General features: G+C 41.7%; 2 protein-coding genes across 2 annotated transcripts; both read right to left on the bottom strand.

The window, feature by feature from the left end:
• Positions 1 to 4,626: 4,626 nt before the first annotated feature.
• On the bottom strand, positions 4,627 to 16,998 carry LOC310662677 (olfactory receptor 5A2-like; the record flags this gene model as incomplete). The annotated part of the gene is made up of 3 exons (XM_083409622.1): positions 16,962 to 16,998; positions 15,490 to 16,440; positions 4,627 to 5,554 (listed from the first exon to the last, which is right to left on the bottom strand). The coding sequence occupies exons 2-3, from the start codon at positions 16,437 to 16,439 to the stop codon at positions 4,627 to 4,629; spliced, it is 1,878 nt and encodes a 625-aa protein (XP_083265748.1). The 5' UTR covers position 16,440; positions 16,962 to 16,998.
• Positions 16,999 to 20,480: 3,482 nt separating this feature from the next.
• On the bottom strand, positions 20,481 to 21,434 carry LOC310663370 (olfactory receptor 10A2-like; the record flags this gene model as incomplete). Its single annotated transcript, XM_083411183.1, has 1 exon — positions 20,481 to 21,434. One exon carries the CDS (start codon positions 21,432 to 21,434, stop codon positions 20,481 to 20,483), a length of 954 nt encoding a protein of 317 aa, XP_083267309.1.
• Positions 21,435 to 22,460: the final 1,026 nt, after the last annotated feature.

The raw sequence follows: 22,460 nt of genomic DNA on the forward strand, positions 1-22,460 counted from the left end.
AGATATTGAAGGAGAAGATTCCAGAAACAAGTGGGGGCCCCAACATATGGGGGGGGGGCTATGACAGATTACCCCTGAAGAAATGTCACTCTTGACAGAGAAAGCGATTCCCACCTCTAAGGTGAATCAAATTATAATGTATTAAGTTCAATGTGCTTAAATTTTCAGTGTCACTGTAAAACAGCAATGTTCTGTGTTTTCCATGCAGCCATTCTTCAGCTGTAATCCTTTGCAATTTTACCATACAAAGCATATCTGCTTAAAAGTAGAACTCATTAGGGTCAACAGACTTTAGAGTCCTGTGCATAGTTATGTTGGTAGAGCATGAGACTCTTGATCTCAGGATTGTGGCAGGTTCAAGTCCCACACCGGGCAAAAGATTCCTACATTGCAAGAGGTTGAACTGGATGACTCTCTTGGTCCTTTCCAACTCTTTAGTTCTTTGAGTCTATGACTTATTCCCATTTATTTTTTAAAAATGGGATTTCAGTCTAAATTAATAAATGTATTGTTTTTTCATCAAAAAATACATGAAGCTCCCTTGGCTGAAACCTGCAAGCACTCCCTTCATTACTGAAACCCACAGCAACTGGCACACATTAAGCAAATCAACCTAAGGATTGACTGAAAGATGAACACACATGCACACTTTACATTCAGATACAAAATCTGAGGAATTCTGGATCTTCAATATCTTCCAAAAGAACAATGACAGCACAACAATATTTGGGATGCGTGCCCTAACATAATGATTCTCAAACATAAAGCAAGACGTGAACCTGTACACATCACTAGATAACACGCCATTATGCAACAAACCATGGCTCGCAGTAAAATAACTTCTTTAGAAAGTATTGTGTTTGAGGTCATGCAAAAATTCCAGGTCTGATCATCAAAGTAAGGTTAAGGAAAAAAGGGTATCTTGAAGTTATTCCTACTATTTGTGAGTAGCGAAGGGGGTCGGGAGCATTTCACCAAATATGATTAGCGGGCTTGACATTCTACAATGATTAGTGTGGGGTGAAAAAAAACATTAGCAGCAAACTCTTCTGAAAATGTTGACTTTCTTAGGCTGCAGTCCAAGTATGAGGGAAAGGGTGGAGCCTGTCTACCTTATCCAATATCCTTCTGGACTCTTGCTGCAAAGATGAAAATGAAAGCACCTTTTCTGATATTTAGTGGAGGATTTTAAAGGAAGTCTCCCTCTGATTGGATACAATGGGATGAAAATAAAAGGGGGCAAACTATGCCAGTTATTGAATGGACATCATTGCGTGACCAGGCGGTGACAGCCCCAGCCCCCAGGGATCATAAGGAAGGAATAAAGACTCTGACAACGTTATATGGAATTAAAATTAGGCCACAACTTTATTAAACTTCAAAATGTAGGAAGACCTTGGCTTAGGCCTTGGGCGTCTATGCCTCCCAACCCCCCAGCTGGGGGGAACTGGGGCTCATCAGGGTAAATGGGATATGGGGGTGCTCTGCGAGACGTAAGTGTAACAGGCAGCCCAGCCCATATCCCCGCATGCAGGGTAATTCACTGGTGACCTTTCAGTGTATGGCCAGTGACACCCATATATATAACACTGTTTAGAGGGGGACACTGGAATCGCCGATGCAGGGGGGTGAGTCACCACTTCACGCCCCCACCCCCCCATATAGAGAAGAAAAGACTGAAGGATTCCACCCAAGGCCATAACCACCAAAATTGTGACGAATTGCTACGGGGAAGACAAAACCTGCCAATCCAGGAAAATTTCTTCCTTCAACAGCAACCATACAAAGAGTGTAGCAGTGCCCGCTAAATAGGAAGAAAAAGTTAACCTGCAAACAAGAAACATTAAACAAAGGGATGGTAGAGAGGGTGAATCTCCAGAGCCGACTGCCTGGCTATTGTTGGCTCCACCCCCTATTTATAAATGGGGTTGGCCCCACTTCCCAGCAAGAAACTTGATTACTGAGGCTGTGCATAAGCCTCTGAATAATAACACTGAGAAGCAAGCCAGCCCCCTTTTACCACTAAGCTCCCTGGGAACTGTAGTCCCGCGCACGATCCCGCAAAGGGCACCCACGTTATAAAGTGTGAGTGCTCATTAGAATTGTTTGGGAGGTTTTGTGCAAACAAATGCCCATAAAAGATTAGAGTTTTTGCAATAATGCAAGTGATCGAGAATTGTGTGAGATAGCAGACGTTTTGATGCAACATTAGCTACACTCTCTGCAAACAAATCAGAATCACTGCTCATTAAATAGCCAGTGTTGACTAAAGTTAAACTATTGGAGAGTTACAGTGCATACTGTGACTGTAGAGATCATTGACCAATATGAGGGAGACATATTTTATTGCAGATGGGACAAATTAAGGCATCTGGTTTTGCTGCTGCAAGTGCACCATGCCACTTTTTCTTTCTGCGCCCCTCCCAGCCTTCATTCCTTCTTTGGTCACTTCTGTGGATCCATGACCTGACTGTTTCCAGGCACTATGACCATCTGCAAGGGATTCCCACATGGCAAGGTTAATGCTGCCAACATTCATGTCATCTTTGCAGACATCTTTGTAATGCACAATTGGTCTTCCAACAGGTCTAGTATCTGAAGCCAGCTCCCTGTAGAGCATGTCCTTGGGGATCATGCCATCTTCCATTCTGTGGACATGACCAATAGTGCTAATGTCACTGATTCAGAAGTGCAAACATGCTGGGAATGCTGGGTGGGGAGAACATATCTTTGTTTAAGACTCTCTCCTGCCATGTGATGCCCAAAATCTTCCTGACACCATGTATATTGAGGTGCCACTGCTGGTTGAAGTTGCCTATGATTCACTTCCATAAAGCAGTGTGCTCAACATACAGGCCTTTGTATTTCACCTTTGTATTGGACGTTAGTATCATATTCTCCCATACCCTTTTGGAGAAGCGAGCTATTGCTGTATTCCCAATACACTTGCCAATACACAGCATCAATGGAAAAGTTGGTGGTTACTCTGGAGGCCAAGTAGACAAAATCATCTACCATCTGCCTGGAGTACCGGTGACGATGTCCTGACTTAGGGTGTTGTTCTTTGTCAGGTTGATAGAGAGGACGAACTCCATGCAGATTTGGGCAAAATGGTCAATGAGTCTCTGTAGAGCTTCTTTAGAGTTTGCCGGTTTTGGCGCAGAGACATGCCAGGTTGAACAGACCCCATCGCTCCTTAAATGGGATGGAATAGAAATACAGATACAGACTGTCTTCAGTGAAGCTGAAAGCATATGAGAACAGCAAGGAGAAGAATATGCCAAAGAGAGTTGGGACAAGAACACAGCCCTGTTTCACCACTCTTTATAGGGAAAGCATCCAAGGATGAACCATTACACTGGATGTGCCAGATATATTTTGTGGAAGGACATGATCATCTTGTGGACGTCCAGCTCTTCCAATGCTGTCTTTGTGCCTTCATACATTTTGCAAATGTTGCTGCTGTCAGCAGCAAGTTGAACGAGTTGACACAACTTCAGCCAATAGTTATTGACATACCCACTGGGCATCACTCCTTGCCTTTCTCAAGGCAGCATTTCCAAAAGGAAACACAGATCCTGTGGTAGACGTCATCCCCAATCTCTACAACAATGCGAGATTACAGGAAGTTCCCTGGAATATCACACTGCTGTAGAGATTGTGGGTGTTATATAACAATATGCTAAGTAAGTAAGTAAGTAAGTAAGTTGCATGAAAACAGTTCCTGGTTCAATCCCTCACTTCTCCAGTCAGAAGGATCATGGAGCAGATGATAGAAAGGATCTCTTCCTGAAAACTCACAAACCCACTGCTAGTCAGATAAGCCCAGAGGTAACCAACCCCCTAGGTATTTTGTTTCATCAACCTCAGCTCATCATGCTAGTGGTCTAGGATGATGGGAATTTTGGTCAAACATCATTAAGAGGATTCCACATTAGCTACTCCTGTATTAGACTACACTAGACGAGATGGACAAATCACCTGACCTAGTATAAGGCAGCTCCATATATTCATACACAGAGTCAAGTTTTCTGTCAGTGACAGAGTTGAGGGGGAAAATGCAGAATTATTTTTACTTTGAAGTTAATTTAAAGCCAGTCAATGTTTTAGGTGTGTAAGACAGACCATAGTAAAAAATCTCTCTCTCTCCTGAGACCTTTGGGTAAAGGATGGGTAATAAGTTCAAGAAAAATACAATCATTATAAAATCCAGTATCCATTGCTCTTAGCCAACACAAATAGTAGAGCTTTGTTCCTTGAAGTTTCTCATTACCGTATTTTATTAGGAAGGCTTTGCTTTCTTTGGGTGTACCCTTGTGCTCACAGTCACAATCTAGGGTGCTGCCACCCATGCTTAAGCTCACTGAATACAAAGTAGCTGTGTGTACCCCCCCTTTCCCTAGGGTCTGGTATGATTTCAGGCTGGATGAGGACTATGTGTTGAGATTCCTGCACTGTGGAAGGGGTCAGACTAGATGCCCACCAGGTTCCCTTCCAAATCTGCAATTCTATGCATTTATGATTTTCATTGCATGATATACCAATGTAGTATATACAACAAAGCTTACAACTTTAAGAAGATCCCAAATTTAGGGTAATTAATAAGTACACAGCAGTCACTAAAAATCAGAACAATATTTTCCTCTTTGTCATTCTCTTCATTGCCTTTTTCACCTCCGTGTTCCTCAAGGTATAAATGATGGGGTTTAGCATTGGTGTTATAACAGTGTAAAAAAGGGAGAGGAATTTATCTCGTTCTAAAGAATAACTGGATTTGGGCTGCAAGTACATAAAGCTGGCTGTGCCATAGAAAAGTGTCACCATGATGAGGTGTGAAGAACAGGTGGAGAACAACTTCTGCCTACCTGTAGCTGAAGGCACCCTTAATATGGTGCCAAGGATGCAGGCATAGGATATGAGTATGAAGACGAAAGGTATCAGAGTGATGATCAAACTGCTCACTAGCATCACTGCTTCATTCAGAGATGTATCAGCACAGGCTAGCTTCAAAACTGGTGGGAAGTCACAGAAGAAATGGTTGATCTCGTTAGAGCCACAGTATGGCAAGCTGAATGCCCAGCTTGTATTCACCAGCGGAAGAAGAATGCCACACAGCCATGAAGCCAAAGTTAGGCGTACACAAACACCTTTGGACATCAAAACCTTATAGTGCAAGGGGAGGCATATTGCAAGGTACCGGTCGTAAGACATCACAGCCAAGAGGAAGCACTCTACTGTTCCTAGGAATAAAAGAAAATACATCTGGAGAGCACAGCCGCTGAACGAGATGGACTTGTCTCTTGAAACAAGGTCATGCAGCATCTTGGGGAGGGTGACAGTGGTGTAGCAAATCTCCAGGAGCGATAGCACTCTCAGAAAAAAATACATCGGGGAATGAAGGTTGGTGTCTGCACAAGTGATGGCAATGATGAAAGAGTTCCCAGTTACAGTGACCACGTAGACAGCAGAAAGTAGAAGAAACATGGGAATCTGCACCTCCAAATGGCTGGGAAATCCAAGGAACATGAAATAGCTGGTGGAAGTTGCATTCATTCTTATGGTATCTCCAGAGTGCTCTCATCTGAAGAGAAAAACAACAACAACAACAACAACAACAACAACAACAACAACAACAACATTTTTTGACATTTCTGTCCTTGTAAGGAGGGGTTCTGCATTATGTAAAACAATAGTAAGAAAATGAAGGAATTGGAGATTAATTACATCAGTGACATTTTACTGGGGCTTAAGTCTGTAGGCCTGTTCAGCCACCTTTGTCCAAGTCCATTTTTACTCAGTCAGTTCTGCACACAAATAATTGCATCCACACAGTACACACAAAAAACATACTAAAAAAGAAAACTCAAGTGAGCGACTGTTTTTTAATCTTTAACTGTTGTGATTTGGCCCTATGACCTTGGAGTGAGGGGTGGGTACTAAGTCAAAATGAAACAACAATCACACGTTTGTTTTTAAATGCACACTTTAAAAAATATCATAAGGGTACTGGATGCTTCTCTGTCTCCCGTTCTCTCTGACGCACACACAAACACATTTTAGTTAAGTAGATTGATCTTTGACAACTCTCCCATTTCCTACCTTGTGCAAATGTTTTTCAGGTCAGCCTATGCCTTCACTCTATAACTAAACCTATCCCCCTCATCTTCTTTCTTACATGTCTTGCATTAAAATTCCAGGACCAAATCTCACTTCTTTAGATGTGCTCCTCAGTTATTTCTTTTTCCCAGCATCTCCAGCCAGGGCCAGGAATGATCCCTGTCTGTAACACTGCCTGAAGCCACGGCTCTTTTTCTTTCTTTGGCAATCACTCATAGCCGAGTAAGTTTGTCTTCCATAAACATGGTTTTAACGATGAGTCCGTAAGTGACTGTGGAGGCCAATTCTGGACCCACACATCCTTCAACAGTGGGGACATTGGTTTCCAGGTGGGAGTTGATCACAGTGTGGATTTGCCAAGTGCCTTCCTCCCCCAGGGTCTCTGGAGGGACTGGAAAGAAAGGAATGATACAGAGACATATAGCTTATAACTCTCAAACATCAAACAATAACAGTATTCTATCTTAGGCTGCTATTCTCAGTACCAAAACCTCTTTTTTGAAGCTTCTCTTACTGGCCACAAAGGGGAAAATTGTCTATTCACTCACCTTAGTTCCTCAGAAGTCTTCTTAAAATGGTTGCCAGTGCCAATAACCCCGCAACAAAAACAAAATTTAGAAGCCCCACTTCAAAGAATTTCAGGGATTGCTCTGAGTAAAATAACCCCCCCTTCTCACTATAGGCTCACAGCCCCTGATGGTGGTTGTTCCATGCTTCAACTCTGCTGAGTATGTGCAAGAATATTATTCCACTGGAATTCTTAAAAGAACATACACCAATGCGTTACAGTTTTACCTTGCAGAGCACGGTTCATAAGATGGCGCTGATCCATCTTTAATAAACCCAACTTTCGCTTTTTTGAGGATAACTTTACCTTTCTAAGCTGTCCTTAGACTACTCAGATAACACCAGCTAAAAGCATAACACTGCTTTTGTTCTGCTCCACCATAAGGATTCAACCTAAATCTCCTACAGTTGCACCAGAGGAATTCTAAGTGTAATTCTCCTAGGATTTACAGGATAAACAACTAGTTAATTGTGGTGGCTTTTTGCAATTTAGCTCCACATTGAATTGTGGATATGAATGCATGTATTTTAATATCACATTCACACCATAAATTTAAAGCACTCTTAGGTCCCATCAGCACTATACATGTAAAGCACTTTAAGTAGGCATGGTTTCACTGAAAAAATTATGGCAACTATAATTTGTTAAGAGTACTGAGCAGGGGCACCGACTTGGGCCCTAGGTTGTGGGTGCACAGTGGCGCGCACAACATAATGTGATGTGATGACATTATGTTACAGCGTGCATGCCACATCAGTGCCTGGGAGCACCAGAAGTCATGTCCGAGGCCCCACAAAGCCTTGGACTCAACCTCTGAGGCCTTGGACACCACCCCCAAGGCCCTACAAGATGTCAGATGCAACTTCCAGTGGTTCATAAGGCCCTGAAAGTCACATTGGAGGCCCTGCGAGACCACGGACACCACCTCCGAGGTCCCACGAGACCTATGGACATGATTTCCAGTGCTTCACGAGGGCCTGGAAATTGTTTCCAAGGCTCCATGAAGCAGAATGGCAGAATGATTTAAAAATAAATCCCTCAATGTTTGCAGCTCTGTGGGAGAAAGGGGGTTTCCTAGTAACTCTCAGCATCCTTGACAAAGTACAGTTTCCAGGAATTTTTGAGGGAAGCTATGAATGTTCAAAGTGGTTGTAATTCTGAACTGTCTTCTTCTCTGGAAGGGTCAGGCTGGGGAGGCAGTCACCACCATTCCTCCTCTGCCCAGTTCCTGACAACACCCAAACCTGCAAGTGTTCCTTAGGACACCTAAGAGAACTCCATACAAAATTGTTAACATGCAGGTAATAACTGGGAGAGACCCAATATTGATTGCTACTTCAGCATACGTAAATGGATGGATGTGCAGATATCGTCTTGAATCACAAGTAACCTTAAATCCTCAGAACACACCAAAATAATTGTACTGTGATTTCCAAAGAAATTCAGGGCAGAGTTGTATGTCTCATGTGAATTTCCTCCCAGCAAATCCTTACAAGTTATCCCTGTGTGTATTATTCATGTGCTAAACAAATCCCAAGTAAGGGACATTATTTTATATAAAGCATTTGCTTTCTCTGTTTCACATGCACCAGAAAACATTGCTATTTGGCAGGGACACTATCTTCTAAGAGCATGGATTAACAGTAATTTATACTCTCTAATATTCAATACAACAATAGAAAGTGGAGGGAAGAGGGAAAGAAATAAGACCCATAGTAATCCATTTTAAACAAACGCACAACTTGAGGCTAGATGAATATTAGAGTTAAAATACTGTGCTAAAAAATGAGAGCTACATAGTCTAAAGTGTACCAATTTCCATGTATGGAATCAGGAATGTTTATGGGTTGCAGGTGCCAGTTGCTGTATTTCTTAGACACTTGATGCTTTAAGGAGAGGAATAGCAAGTAATGGCTAATTAGCCATAGATTACTTATCATTGGCCACCTTCCTCATGGTCAACAGCAGCATCTCATATGGAGGTGAAACTTAGAGCAGAGAGTCCTCTGAAGACTGAAGCACACAGAGAAATACCTGTGAATAAAGGTGGGTCCTTTAGCTATCCAGCTCCCAAAGCATTCAGAGCTTTAAATGTTTAAATAATAAATATTTAAATGCATAGCACTTTGAACTGGGGGTGGAAATTGTTCAGGAAACAGTAAATCATTATAATGTTGGTATTATATGTCAGTATGAAGATGGTGGCCACCATCCAACAGAAAATAATGGGCATTTATAGAGCAAACTGGAACAGGTCTACTCAGAAGCATGTTCCACTGAATTAAATGGGACTCACTCTCAAGTAGGCTGCTACAGGAGATGGCAGCCTCATGGTATCTCTAAACCTGTGTTGGACCATAGCTAATTGCGACCATGATAACCTTTCTTTTAGATATAATGAAAGAAAGCAATCAGACCACTTTGCCAAAGGAATTTATCTTAATCGGGCTTACAGACAACGCTACAATCAAAGTTGCACTTTTTGCTGTGTTCAATGTGATTTACATAACAGCTGTGATTGGCAACCTGCTCATAGTCGTCTTGGTCAAAGCAGATTCTCGCCTCCACACACCGATGTATTTCTTCTTATCTAACTTCTCCATCTTGGAGGTTTGCTACACTTCAACAGTGGTGCCCCAGATGCTATCTCACCTTCTGGCTGAGAAAAAGAGCATCCCACTGATCCAGTGTGCTGTGCAACTGTATTTCTTCCTTTCATTTGGCATTACAGAATGTTTTCTTCTCACCGTCATGTCATATGACCGTCATGTTGCCATTTGCTTTCCACTGCACTATAGCCTCATCATGACCAAGCGGACCTGTATTGCAATGGCCACTACTTCTTGGGTGGGTGGCTTCTTCTTTTCTGCCGTCAACACTGCATTCACTTTGAAACAATCCTTTGGTGACCATAACAAGATAGACCATTTTCTCTGTGAAATGCCAGCCTTAGTTAGTATAGCTTATGGGGGGACACACCAAGCCAAGATGTGCATGTTTATTTCCTGTGTGTTCACCTTGATATTACCTCTTTCGTTAATACTTGTGTCTTATACTCGCATACTCTACACCATCCTTGGTAGCCATTTTGGCATGGGGACGCGAAAGGCCATCTCCACTTGCTCCTCACACTTGACTGTGGTCACACTCTTTTTTGGATCTGTCCTTTCAATATACCTGAGACCAAAATCCAGTGCATCCAAGGAGCATGTCAAAATAGTCTCTGTGTTTTATATAGTCATCACCCCTGCACTCAACCCCTTCATATACAGTCTGAGAAATAAAGATGTGGTGCAAGCCCTGAAGAAATTGATGCATAAAAGCAGAGAGATTAACAAATCAGGTGGATAGGAAGGATGCTGGTAGAGGCTCTGCACATCTCTAGGATGGATGGATCTTGTATTTGTTACAAATCTCATTCTCTGCTGTGAGGTATACACTACTGAGGTATACAACCTAAGGCCTGGGGAGCGGATGAAGCCCAATCGTCTTCTCAATCTGGCCCATGGATGGTCTGGGAATCAGTGTGTTTTTACATGAATAGAATGTGTCCTTTTATTTAAAATGCATCTCTGGGTTATTTGTGGGGCATAGGAATTTGTTCATCCCCCCCCCAAAAAAATAAAATATAGTCTGGCCCCCCACAAGGTATGAGGGATAGTGGACCAGCCCACGGCTGAAAACATTGCTGACCCCTTCACTAAAGGTAAAAGTACCCCTGCCCGTACGGGCCAGTCTTGACAGACTCTAGGGTTGTGCGCCCATCTCACTTAAGAGGCCGGGGGCCAGCGTTGTCCGGAGACACTTCTGGGTCACGTGGCCAGCGTGACAAAGCTGCGTCTGGCGAGCCAGCACAGCACACGGAAACGCCGTTTACCTTCCCGCTAGTAAGCGGTCCCTATTTATCTACTTGCACCCGGGAGTGCCTTCGAACTGCTAGGTTGGCAGGCGCTGGGACCGAGCAACGGGAGCGCACCCCGCCACGGGGATTCGAACCGCCGACCTTTCGATCGGCAAGCCCTAGGCACTGAGGCTTTTACCCACAGCGCCACCCGCGTCCCGATGACCCCTTCACTACTGGAAGAAATTTCATGCTTATTGAGTGCAGAGTCTTGAAGATCTGTTACATACATAATGCTCAGGTATTAAATTGTGAAAAAGTGCAAATATTTGATTAATCTGGAATCTGAAGTAAAATATTTTTTTTTTTAAGGAATGCTGAAGAGAATAGTCAAGTAAAAGACAAAGGGAGGTTAGAAATAGGGTGGATGTCAAAGTGACTTTAAATTATTCAGTTCTAACTATAATTGCATCTATTCCATTATCCCAATTTTTTTTACTCTCCATGATCTCTGGCACAGTTTTAAACCCGGCCTACCCCTTCTTCCAATTCAATATGTGACCTTCCTCTATGTAACCCACCCCTCCAAACCCAAATAAAGTGCCTAATGTAGCACCATTTTTAAATGTATCTGGGGGGAATCCAGGAAATTACAGACTGATGAACATTTATTCCAGGAGAAGTGGTGGAAAGTAAAGATCAAATGATTTAAACATGTATAAGAATGTCTTGTTGAAGAAGAATTGCCCTCTGTTTCAGCCTGTCCATAGAACATAGGTTCCCACTCCGTGGGTTGGAGTGACTGAAGAGACAATGTGTACTTCAAAAACTTTTCAACAATGTCCTTCAGCACAAACTCCTGAATAAGTTTATTTGTCCTGAGATATGAGAAGAGGTCCTCTTGTGTATCAGTAATTGATTAAAGAACAGAAAATAGAAATAAATGTGAAATTCTCACAATGGAGGAATGTAAGAAATGGGGTACCCATTGGGGAGGATTTTCAGTCTGATGCAAATTGTCCTGGTTTATCTGCTCATAACATTATGCAAACCATAACACAGCCAATCCTTGAAATTTGCACTTATCCAACTTCCTCCCTCCCCCCAAAAAGTGTATACAAAAAAAAAAGTATATTAGGGGAAGGTGTCCATAGTCTCAAACTGTGATATAAAGGGCCACATTGCCATTGCATTGCTGAACCTAAATAGGTCTGTGTCTGGTCAATTTCTGGATGGCTAACTGGTTGAGAGCTACATGCATGTTACCTTAGTTTCCCAGATGAAAGAAAAGTGGGCATAAATCTAATAAAATATATAAAGTTTTAAAGGCATATATTAGTGGAAAAAACACACACAAAAGGAATTATATTCTAAGACTTTGCTTGCTGGGCTGTGTATATCAGACAAAATTGCATATGAATATGTATATTGTAGGATAAACATGCACTAAAATGGTGACAAAGTTTCATACACACACACAACACACACACACCAGAAACTGAAGTGGAAACATGGTGAACTGTACTTAAGACAGGTAAAATGAGAAACTCAGAGAAACTGAAATAGACATAGTTGCCCATCACTGTTGGCCACTGTGAGAGCAGGAAGTATTTGGTCTGTCCCAGCAGGGCCCATATTACATTATTTTAAGCAGTGCTCATGCTCCCCTTTCTCTATGCACCCGTCTGGATTTTGGGATTGAGGTAACATTCTTTCAAAGGGAAAGTGAATTGGGGCAACCGCAATGTACCCCAACCCAGAAAACACTGTTCTGAGGCGCTTTTTTGAAATCCGAAGAATGCAAAATGGTTGTTGCATTAAAAATAGCTGCTTTCTTTCCCACTCAGGGAAATATATACATAATATATATACATAAAGAACATACATTATTTATTTGTATGCTGCCTTTCCATAGTTTAAACTATGCTGAAGGTGGCTTACAGCATGAAAAAAATACATAATCACAATGTAACAACAGTAGTCATGGACAATAAATCAAAACATCAAAAAAATACACAACCAATTTGAACAATATCCACATAAATAGTAATAAGATCTTATATAAAGATACAAAACATTAATATCAGTAACAGCACCCCCACCCCCCGAACAAAACCCCTGTCCAAGATTCTGTTCAGCAGCCTCAGCTTTTGTAGTTGGAGTCAGTCAGGGCCCTGCCCTCCCAGGCCTGGTGGACAAAGGCCTTCAGGATAGGGAACAGGTCCTCCAGGACCCGCTTCTACACGGTGGAACAAAAACTGGACATGCACTGGCCTGTGCCCCTGTTAGTGGGCAGGTTTCACATGACATCTTCCCCATCCCAGAGTTGACCTGGACCTTTCCCCCTTGAAATGCAGAAGTTTTCAATCCTAGGAAAGTCTGAACTGGAAAAAAACCCCACATTTAAAATGAGAATGTTCCAGGGGAACACTGAGAGGAAGTATAAATCTGAAAGTAGACCCAAAGCTTTAAAAGGTGTTCCACTGTGGTGTATTTTGCTTTTGTTTTTTTTTTTTTTAGAGGGGGCCAATCTGATATTAATAATGCAGTTCTGATTTGTTCTCAGAAGTAAATCACACTGAGTTTAATGGTTCTTACTCCCAAGTTAATGCACTGATGAATCAGCAAATCAAACTGGTAGGTGGGGGGTTTCACAAAACTACCCCCCAACCCAAACATTTTCATGGTTTTTTTGGGTGGGTGGTTGAAATATTGTAATTGGCCTGAGAGGGTTTCTATGGCAGGTCTCAGAACTCCAAGGTGCCTAAGGGTGCTGACCTAATGTTAACCTACTTGGTAAATTATTCCACATCACATTGACCTATTTATATAACTCCTACCACTATATGATTTTGCCAACTCTCAGGTCACTACAGAGCAGGTGAAAATGGGGGGGGGGGGGGAGAGAGAGAGAGGGAGAGAGGGAGAGAGGGAGAGAGAGAGAAAAATGGATGGAGATGGATCAGCAGTTTGAATGAACCCAAAAAAATTTGTACAGTGTGGAACCAGGGGATGCCATTTGAACCACAGGCATCATAATGTCTTGCATTGGTATAGGTGACCAACTTATCTCTGAGAGAACAAGACTCTAAGGCTTGGCACTTTCAAGTTAACCCAGAATGGAGATGTTCAATAACTAGGCTAAGCTAGTTACATACGGTCCAGATATCTATCTGGTTCTTCCTTCTAGAGTGTCATTTGCCATGCAAGCGCAATAGATTGCACACAGTATTTTGTGGTATATAGACTGACACTACAGTGATGAACATGCAAAGTACAGAATCAGCTTCAAGCTGATAACAACAACATGCTATGAATACATGTTTCTATTTACAAAATTTATTCTTCAACACCCAATTTGTGTTACCAGGGCCATTAAACAAAATGCAGTATTAACAATATATATCAGGAAACATACACAATGCATCTCTTGTTATATTGTGAAACCATCAACTTCCTCTATGGAAGAGATTAAGTATATTATTGCAAAATTCAGAACAGGCACACTTGTTGAGGCAATTGGGTCAATTTTCTGTTGTCAATAGATTATTATTTTTTAAGCTCGGAATTGAAGTTAGGTTCCCTTAAGAAAGTCCTCGGAAGGGATGCTTCTGATTCCTTCCTTACTGCAGTAGCCACATGTGACACATTAAACACCTTATTTGGAAGGTCATGGGGCTGTCCTGAACAATGCAGGATGGTGGGCAGGGGTCTAGAAACTGATTCTGATATTGGTCCATCTATCTCAGTGTGGTCTAGAGCTGTACAAGAGCTGTATTCAGATGCCACTTTATTGCACCTTTTTAATTTTCACGTTATATATTTCACACAACACGAGAAGCACTTCTGGAAATCTAGTGAAATGTTAGTGCACACTTCCTTGTTAATTGTTTCCGGGGGGGAATGCTTGTAGCCCCGAAGAAGAAGAAGAAGAAGAAGAAGAAGAAGAAGGTGGTGGTGAGGGGGAGGAGAAGGAGAAGGAGAAGGAGGAGAAGTAGTAGTTTGGATTCAATATCAAGCTTTATCACTACCCTAAGGAGTCCCAAAGTGGCTAACAATCTCCTTTCCCTTCCTCCCCCACAACAAACACTCTGTGAGGTGAGTGAGGCTGAGAGACTTCAGAGAAGTGTGACTAGCCCAAGGTTACCCAGCAGCTGCATGCGGAGGAGCGGGGAAGCGAACCCAGTTCACCAGATTACGAGTCCACTGCTCTTAACCACTACACCACACTGGCATTGACACAGAAAATCATGACAGCTTTGCATTGCAATTTCATATGACAAAATTTGGGACAGTATTCTGCCCTCCCTCCCCCCCCCCCGGCCATTTAAAATATAGTGTAAAATGGTGGGATAGTAATCAAAAAGTCACAGTTCTGGAATGTAACAGTTATAGCTGTATGAAAGGGATGCTAGAAAGTGGGACAAAACAACAAAAACTCATGCAATAAACCCCACTTTTGAATGCAGGCTAGCAGTAGATCTCCAGGGTTTCAGGCAAGAATCTATTCCAGCCTTTTCTCGACTGAACATGGGACCTTTTACATTGTTTTCCATCCATTCCAGAATCCACATCGCGTAGGAAGATTTCTAAGTCAGAGAGATCTTTGTGGGATTTCTGGTGGTTACAGCAGTAGAGGACCTCACATAATTCTCCCTCAAACAATTTTTTTCAATAAAAACTTTTCTACTCTCTAATTATTATTATTATTTGTACCCATTCCTCTGACTGGGTTGTCCTAGCCAGTCTGTTAGGTGAGATCCAGGCAAGGTTAGATGAATTAGTTTCCCTTTTAAATCAATGGGATTTAGATTAAAGCATAATTAACCTAATCCCATTAATTTTAAAGGGAAAACAGTTCAACTAAATCATTCTGGATCCAAGCTAATGTTTTCAGAAGTTAGAAGTTACAAGTTCCTACCTATTTTGGATCTTCCATAATGTCTTGGTTCATTTTTATCACCCAAAAGGCTTTCTATTCCAGATTCTTTTAAAGGCACGTTTTACCTCTTTATTCCTCAAGCTGTATATGAGGGGGTTCAAAATGGGACCTATAACAGTATAGAAAAGGGAGAGATATTTGCCAGTGTTTGGTGAGTAAGTGGAATTGGGCTTCAAATATGTAATACAAGCAGAACCATAGAACAAGGTCACCACAATGAGGTGTGAAGAGCAGGTGGAGAAGGTCTTCTTCCGACCTTCAGAGGATGAGATCTTCAAAATAGTGGTTATAATGCCAGCATAAGACATCAAGATCAGGATAAAAGGCAAAGTCCCAAAAATCATAGCCCCCACAAAGACTCCAATTTCAACCCTAGAAGTGTCCCCACAAGCCAATTTCAGCAAAGGAGGGATGTCACAAAAGAAGTGGTTGATCACATTGGAGCCACAGTAGGAGACAGTAAATAACATGCTAGTGTGACCAAAGGACATCAGAAACCCACTTAACCAACACACCACAGCTAAAGTAGTATAAACTTTTTGGCTCATCAGGACATGGTAGTGTAAGGGCTTACAAATGGCAACATATCGATCATAGGCCATTGCGGCCAAAAGGAGACATTCTGACCCACCAAGGAAGAATATAAAGTAGGTCTGCACAGCACATCCAATGAAGGAGATGGATTTATTTCCAGAAAGGAGGTTTGCCAGCATCTTCGGGACATTCACCGATGTGTAGCAGATCTCCAGAAAAGACAGGTTTCTTAGGAAGAAATACATGGGGGTGTGGAGGGCAGGGTCAGCCAACGTCAGAAGAATGATGAGAAGGTTTCCTGCCAGAGTGATGATATAGAGTGCCAGGAAAGTGGAGAATAATGCACTTTGCAGGTTTGGATCACCAGAAAGACCCAGGAGGATGAATTTAGCTGGTGTTGTACTGTTTTGTAGAATGTATTCTTTTCTGTTCTGCATCCTGGAAAAAGAACATACAGAACTGATAAATTTAGGATATTATTGCTTGGCTGTACACAATCTTTTTATATAGATTATATCTGGGATTATTTGTTCAAGGACTGCTAGGCTGATCAGGGAACGATCCAAAGGCACATACTGCAGTGTTTAACTTCATTGGAATCAATAGGACTTAGAGGTGATCTTATAATAAAAATTCTAAATTATACCTAAATTATAGCTTCTGTGCCTTGTTCATATGGGGAGGTATACTTTTAATAATCATTAAAGAGATTTTGCTGAACTTTCCATTTATAATAATCATTTTCCTTATTAAACATAGCTAACCTTTATTAAACAAGTGATAACCTTTGGTAGGATTGTTCCTAGCTAACATTATTATTGGCATCAAGGCATCAAGCCTGAAAAATAATCATTGTCCAAGAAATAATTTAGTATCATTCATGAAAAGGAATGTACAAAGTGTGTTCCTTCAGAGTGAAACATGCCAAAGTCTTCAAAGGAAAATAATCTGATACTTACTGAAGCCCTGGAAGGTCACAGCCAGCTCTCTGTTCCTGACGCCCTAGTTGCACTAGAGATTTCTCAGCCACAGTTATAGAAGGTATACGCTGCTTTCAGTGTATTTGCCTCTTTACCATGTTTTATTCTGCCAGATTCTTCCCTCTGGGAGCTGTGCTCCAAGACAGATCACAATGAATAACTCACTGATCAAGCAGATGCATTAATGTAGCTATTCAGTTATCCATTGTGATATTTCTTTTAAAATAACTTTAAAGCCATTCATTCTTTGTTCTATGGAGACATAGAATTATAGAATTGTAGAGTTGGAAGGGACGTAAGGGTCATCAAGTCCAACCCCTGCATGGGCTGTATGGGGTGTTTGGGGAGAGGTAGTACCTCTGTTGGTACACGCATGATTCTTCTGGGATAGTTTGCTCCCCTTTGCTCCCTACCCACCAATCAGCTGTCACTGGTGGCTGTCAGAAGTTGTCTTCTGGGACAACTCCTACAGTTAAGCTGGTGCCAAATGTATTGCTGTTTTCCTCTCAACCACATCATTGAGGTTGAGAAAGGGGTCTTGTCATCTGAGCAGCCCAGAACATCCATTCATTTCTGCCAATTCAGTGGTTTGATTGTCCTCTGAGAGAAACTGATACCAGCAAATATCCTGTAATGGGAAAACACTTTCTTGACCACATTGTATAACCTCCTGCAAACAAGCAAGAATTAATGCTCAGTTCCCCGTCATTTTCCAGTCACAAATCCGAGATTGTGTCCTTGGGTCCCCCCCCCCCCCGCCGCATGCCAGAGCTTTCTCCATGAAAACCCACTCTTTCAGGCAGAATCAGAGCAAATGTCAATTCAGATTTTCTGAGGTTTGAAATTTGCTCCAATTCAACTTTAAAGAGTGTGTTTTTACGTGAAAGCTCTGGAGGTGTTGGTGTAGATGCATTCAGAAAGGAAGCTTAAAATTGCAGACAATGTCTGGAAAGCGTGGAGAAAAGGTAAATGTGGATGATGCTTTACCTTGCAACAAACTGTACAAAGAAATCTGCATGAATGCTCAATAAACATGTAATTTAGAACTGACTTTAGTAGCAAGTTGGACCAGTAAAATTCTTTATTTTTTCCCCTAGAGAGAGATGTGCTTGATGATAGATGATGATAGACAGATAGATGATAGATGATAGATAGAAAGATCAGAGAGAGAGAGAGAGAGAGAGAGAGAGAGAGAGAGAGAGAAAGAAAGAAAAAGAAAGGAAGGAAGGAAGAAAGAAAGAAAGAAAGAAAGAAAGAAAGAAAGAAAGAAAGAAAGAAATTTTACATTGGCCTTTGAAAGGGCTACAGGGGTGATTTTCATGAATGACTGAGACTAGGCTTGGTTTCACCAATAAAAGTTGTAATTGGCAGCATGTGGCATACAGAGTACAGTGGTAAAAGGTACACTGGTAGGAGTGGGGAGATCCTTTGTCCCTTTCTTTCCATCGCTGTCAGTTTGAGTGTAGGCCAGCTAAGCCAGAACTAGCAAGTAATCTCCCCCCCCCACCTCCTTAACATGCTCTGCCCCCAAATGGGTGGTTTCAGAGGATCCAAGGCAGGTAATGAGAAGGAGAGACAAAGAGGGCACCTAGCCTTCCTGGATCTTCTCTGACCCCAATGTAGCTTTCTCCTCCTTGGCAGACTCCAATCTCATCACATGTAGCATGACTCCAAAATGTTGTAGACACACAAGTGAAAAATCCCCTTTGGGTCTGGCAACAATACACACAATAATCCACACAATTATTTTGATGAAGTTTATTAAGAGCTAAGCAGAAAGTAAGAGGGCAAATGGAAGACAGAAGGTTGCTTCAACAAGATAAAAGAATAAAAAATCGACCCACAGGTTATCCCATGCCTGCCTATCATAGTATCATAGAATCATAGAGTTGGAAGGGACCCTGAGGGTTAACTGGTTCAACATCCTGTAGTACCTATCTTACTGCAGCTACTTACAATCAGCCTTTGGGTCTCATTCGGTGCAAAGTAGCAGAATAGATTTCAGACACTCCAATATCTATCCATTGAAAAGAGGGACATCTTCTATTATTATTTCTTAGTGTTTTTGTTGTTGTTTTTGTTGTTGTTGCTGCTGCTGCTATCATTATAAATCCGCTGCCAATATGACTGGGTTGCCCCAGCCACTGTGGGTGGCTTCCAACATATATAAAAATTGAATAAAATGTTTTAAAACTTCCCTATACAGATAACTTCAGATATCTTCTAAAGGTTCTATAGTTACTTGTGTAATTGGCTCGGGGGTTGCCTAACTCCATACACACAACATTTCTCCAGTGAAAATAGGGACATCCTAAGAAAAAGTGGGACATTCTGGGATCGAATCAGAAACTGAGACAGCTTCAGTAAATCCAGGACTATCCCTGTCAAAAAGGGAAATGTGGAGGGTCTATGATGGTCAAGTAATATGAGGGATGTTGAGAGACAATGGGCTATATGGCAACAGTTCACTTCCAAGAGGTTTGATCCAGGTAGGTCTTGCATGATATCTGGCACTGTCCAGACAATCACAAGGCAGTCAGTAGCAAGGGGAATGTCAATCAGCGCTAATTTAGTCTCTGCAAATTTAGGAAGTTAATGCAGAAAAAAAGGTGCTTTTGCGGTTCTTTGTACTAGCTGATTCAGACAAATGAAAACAATTTGGAACAGAAGCATGCTAGGAGATGTCCAAAGAAAAGGAATTATTACATTGTGAGTTCAAGCGACAAAATGTGGGCAGTATCCCTGCATATAATTCTTTCCTGCCATTTAAAATCTAGTGCAGCATGGTGGAAAAGATTTTTTAAAAAATCCCTAAAACAACAGTTCTGGAATGCAGCAACTATTGAAGTACAAAAGGAATGTTAGAAATTGGGACAGAAGCACTAACATCATAACCAGAAAAAACACATGCAATAAACCCCACATTTGAATGCAGCTTGGCAGAAGTTCCCCAGAGTTTCAAGAAAAAATCTTTCCCAGCCCAGCCTGAACTGAACATGGGACCTTCTGCATACAAAGCATGAGATTTACACTTCGGCTCCGATGGTATTGGATGAAGGGACAGGAAACTTTCTGTCAGAGAATGACTTTCGTATTAAGTTATATTAGGTTCCAAGCTTAATCGAGGATGATTCCCACTTCCCCCAATAGTTTTCCTTCCATTCCCCAATACAAATTGTTTAGTTAGGAATCCTCAACCCTCACTGAGATATCTTTTGGGGGATTTCTGGTGAAAGAGAATCTTTCCTCACACAAATTTATTTACTATAAATTATCCAACTGTTTGAGCTGTTAAGTAGATAAAGGCAAGGTTAGATTACAAAAATCACCAATTAAATCAAGGATCATATATTAACTCAAAATTAACTTAATCCCTTTAATTTTAAGGGGACCACAGTTCTCCTAAATCATTCTGGATCCAAGCTAATGCATTCAGAAATTAGTAGGTACAGATCCCTACCTATTTTGGAACTCCCACAATATGTCAGTTTATTTTTATCACCCAAAAGGTCTTCTACCCCAGATTCTTCTAAAGGAATGCTTTACCTCTTTATTCCTCAGGCTGTATATGAGGGGGTTCAAAATGGGACCGATAACAGTATAGAAAAGTGAGAGAAATTTGTCAGTGTTTGGTGAGTAAGTGGAATTGGGCTTCAAATATGTAATGCAACCAGAACCAAAGAACAAGGTCACCACAATGAGGTGTGAAGAGCAGGTGGAAAAGGTCTTCATCCGACCTTCAGAGGATGAGATCTTCAAAATAGTGGTTATAATGCCAGCATAAGACATCAAGATCAGGATAAAAGGCAAAGTCCCAAAAATCATAGCCCCTATAAAGACTCCAATTTCAACCCTAGAAGTGTCCCCACAAGCCAATTTCAGCAAAGGAGGGATGTCACAAAAGAAGTGGTTGATCACATTGGAGCCGCAGTAGGAGACAGTAAATAACATGCTAGTGTGACCAAAGGACATCAGAGACCCACTTAACCAACACACCACAGCTAAAGTAGTATAAACCTTTTGGCTCATCAGGACGTGGTAGTGTAAGGGCTTACAAATGGCAACATAGCGATCATAGGCCATTGAGGCCAGGAGGAAACATTCTGACCCACCAAGGAAGAATATAAAGTAGGTCTGCACAGAACATCCGATGAAGGAGATGGATTTATTTCCAGAGAGGAGGTTTGCCAGCATCTTAGGGACATTCACCGATGTGTGGCAGATCTCCAGTAAAGACAGGTTTCTTAGGAAGAAATACATGGGGGTGTGCAAGGCAGGATCAGCCAACGTCAGAAGAATGATGAGAAGGTTTCCTGCCAGAGTGATGATATAGAGTACCAGGAAAGTGGAGAACAATGCACTTTGCAGGTTTGGATCATCAGAAAGACCCAGGAGGATGAACGTTGCTGGTGTTGTACTGTTTTGTAGAATGTGTTCTTTTCTGTTCTGCATCCTGGAAAAAGAACATAAAGAACTGATGAAGATAGAGTAAGATTGTTCAGCTATACACAATCTTTTAATATAGATTATATGTGGAATTCTGTTTAATGACTGCCAAGCTGTATAATAATCATTTACTTTACTGAACATAGCAAGTGCTAACCTTTGGTAGGATTGTTCCTAAATAACATTATTAAAAGGCATCAAACATGAAAAATAAGCATTGTCCAAAATAATTTAGTATCATTCAAGAGAAAGAATTTACGAAGTGTGTTCCTTCAGAGTGAAACATGTCAAAGGCTACAAAAGAAAACCATCTGGTACTTACTGAAGCCCTGGAAGGTCACACCCAGCTCTCTGTTCCTGACGCCCTAGTTGCACTAGAGATTTCTCAGCCACAGTTATAGAACATAGTGATCCTAGGCTGCTTTCAGTGTAATTGCCTCTTCATCATGTTTTATTTTGCCAGATTCTTCCCTCTGGGATCTGTGCCCCAAGACAGATCACAATGAGTAACTCACTGATTAGGCAGACACATTAATGTACCTATTCAGTTATCCATTGTGGTATTTATTTTAAAATAACTTTAAAGCCCTTTATTCTTTGTTCTATGGGGCATATGGCTGTGCAGACATAGAGGTATAGAACTGTAGAGTTGGAAGGGACCCAAGGGTCATGTAGTCCAACCCCTTGCAAGGGGTGTGTGGGGTATTTGGGGAGGGGTAGTACCTCTGTTGGTACAGACATGATTCTTTTTGGGTAGTTTGGTCCCCTTTGGTCCCCACCCTCCACTCAGCTGTCACCGGTGGCTCCCAGAAGCTGTCTTTTGGGACAACTCCTGCAGTTAAGCTGGTGCCAAATGTATTGCTGTTTCATCTCGACTACATCAGTGAGGTTGAGAAGGGGGTCTTGTCATCTGGGTAGCCCAGAACATCCCTTCATTTCTGCCAATTCAGTGGTTTGATTGTCCTCTGAGACAGACTGATGCCAACAAATATATTGTAATGGGAAAACACTTTCTTGACCACATTGTATAAC

The sequence above is a fragment of the Podarcis tiliguerta genome (genome assembly GCF_965153285.1).
Source record: "Podarcis tiliguerta genome assembly, chromosome: 13".
Classification (NCBI taxonomy): domain Eukaryota; kingdom Metazoa; phylum Chordata; class Lepidosauria; order Squamata; family Lacertidae; genus Podarcis; species Podarcis tiliguerta.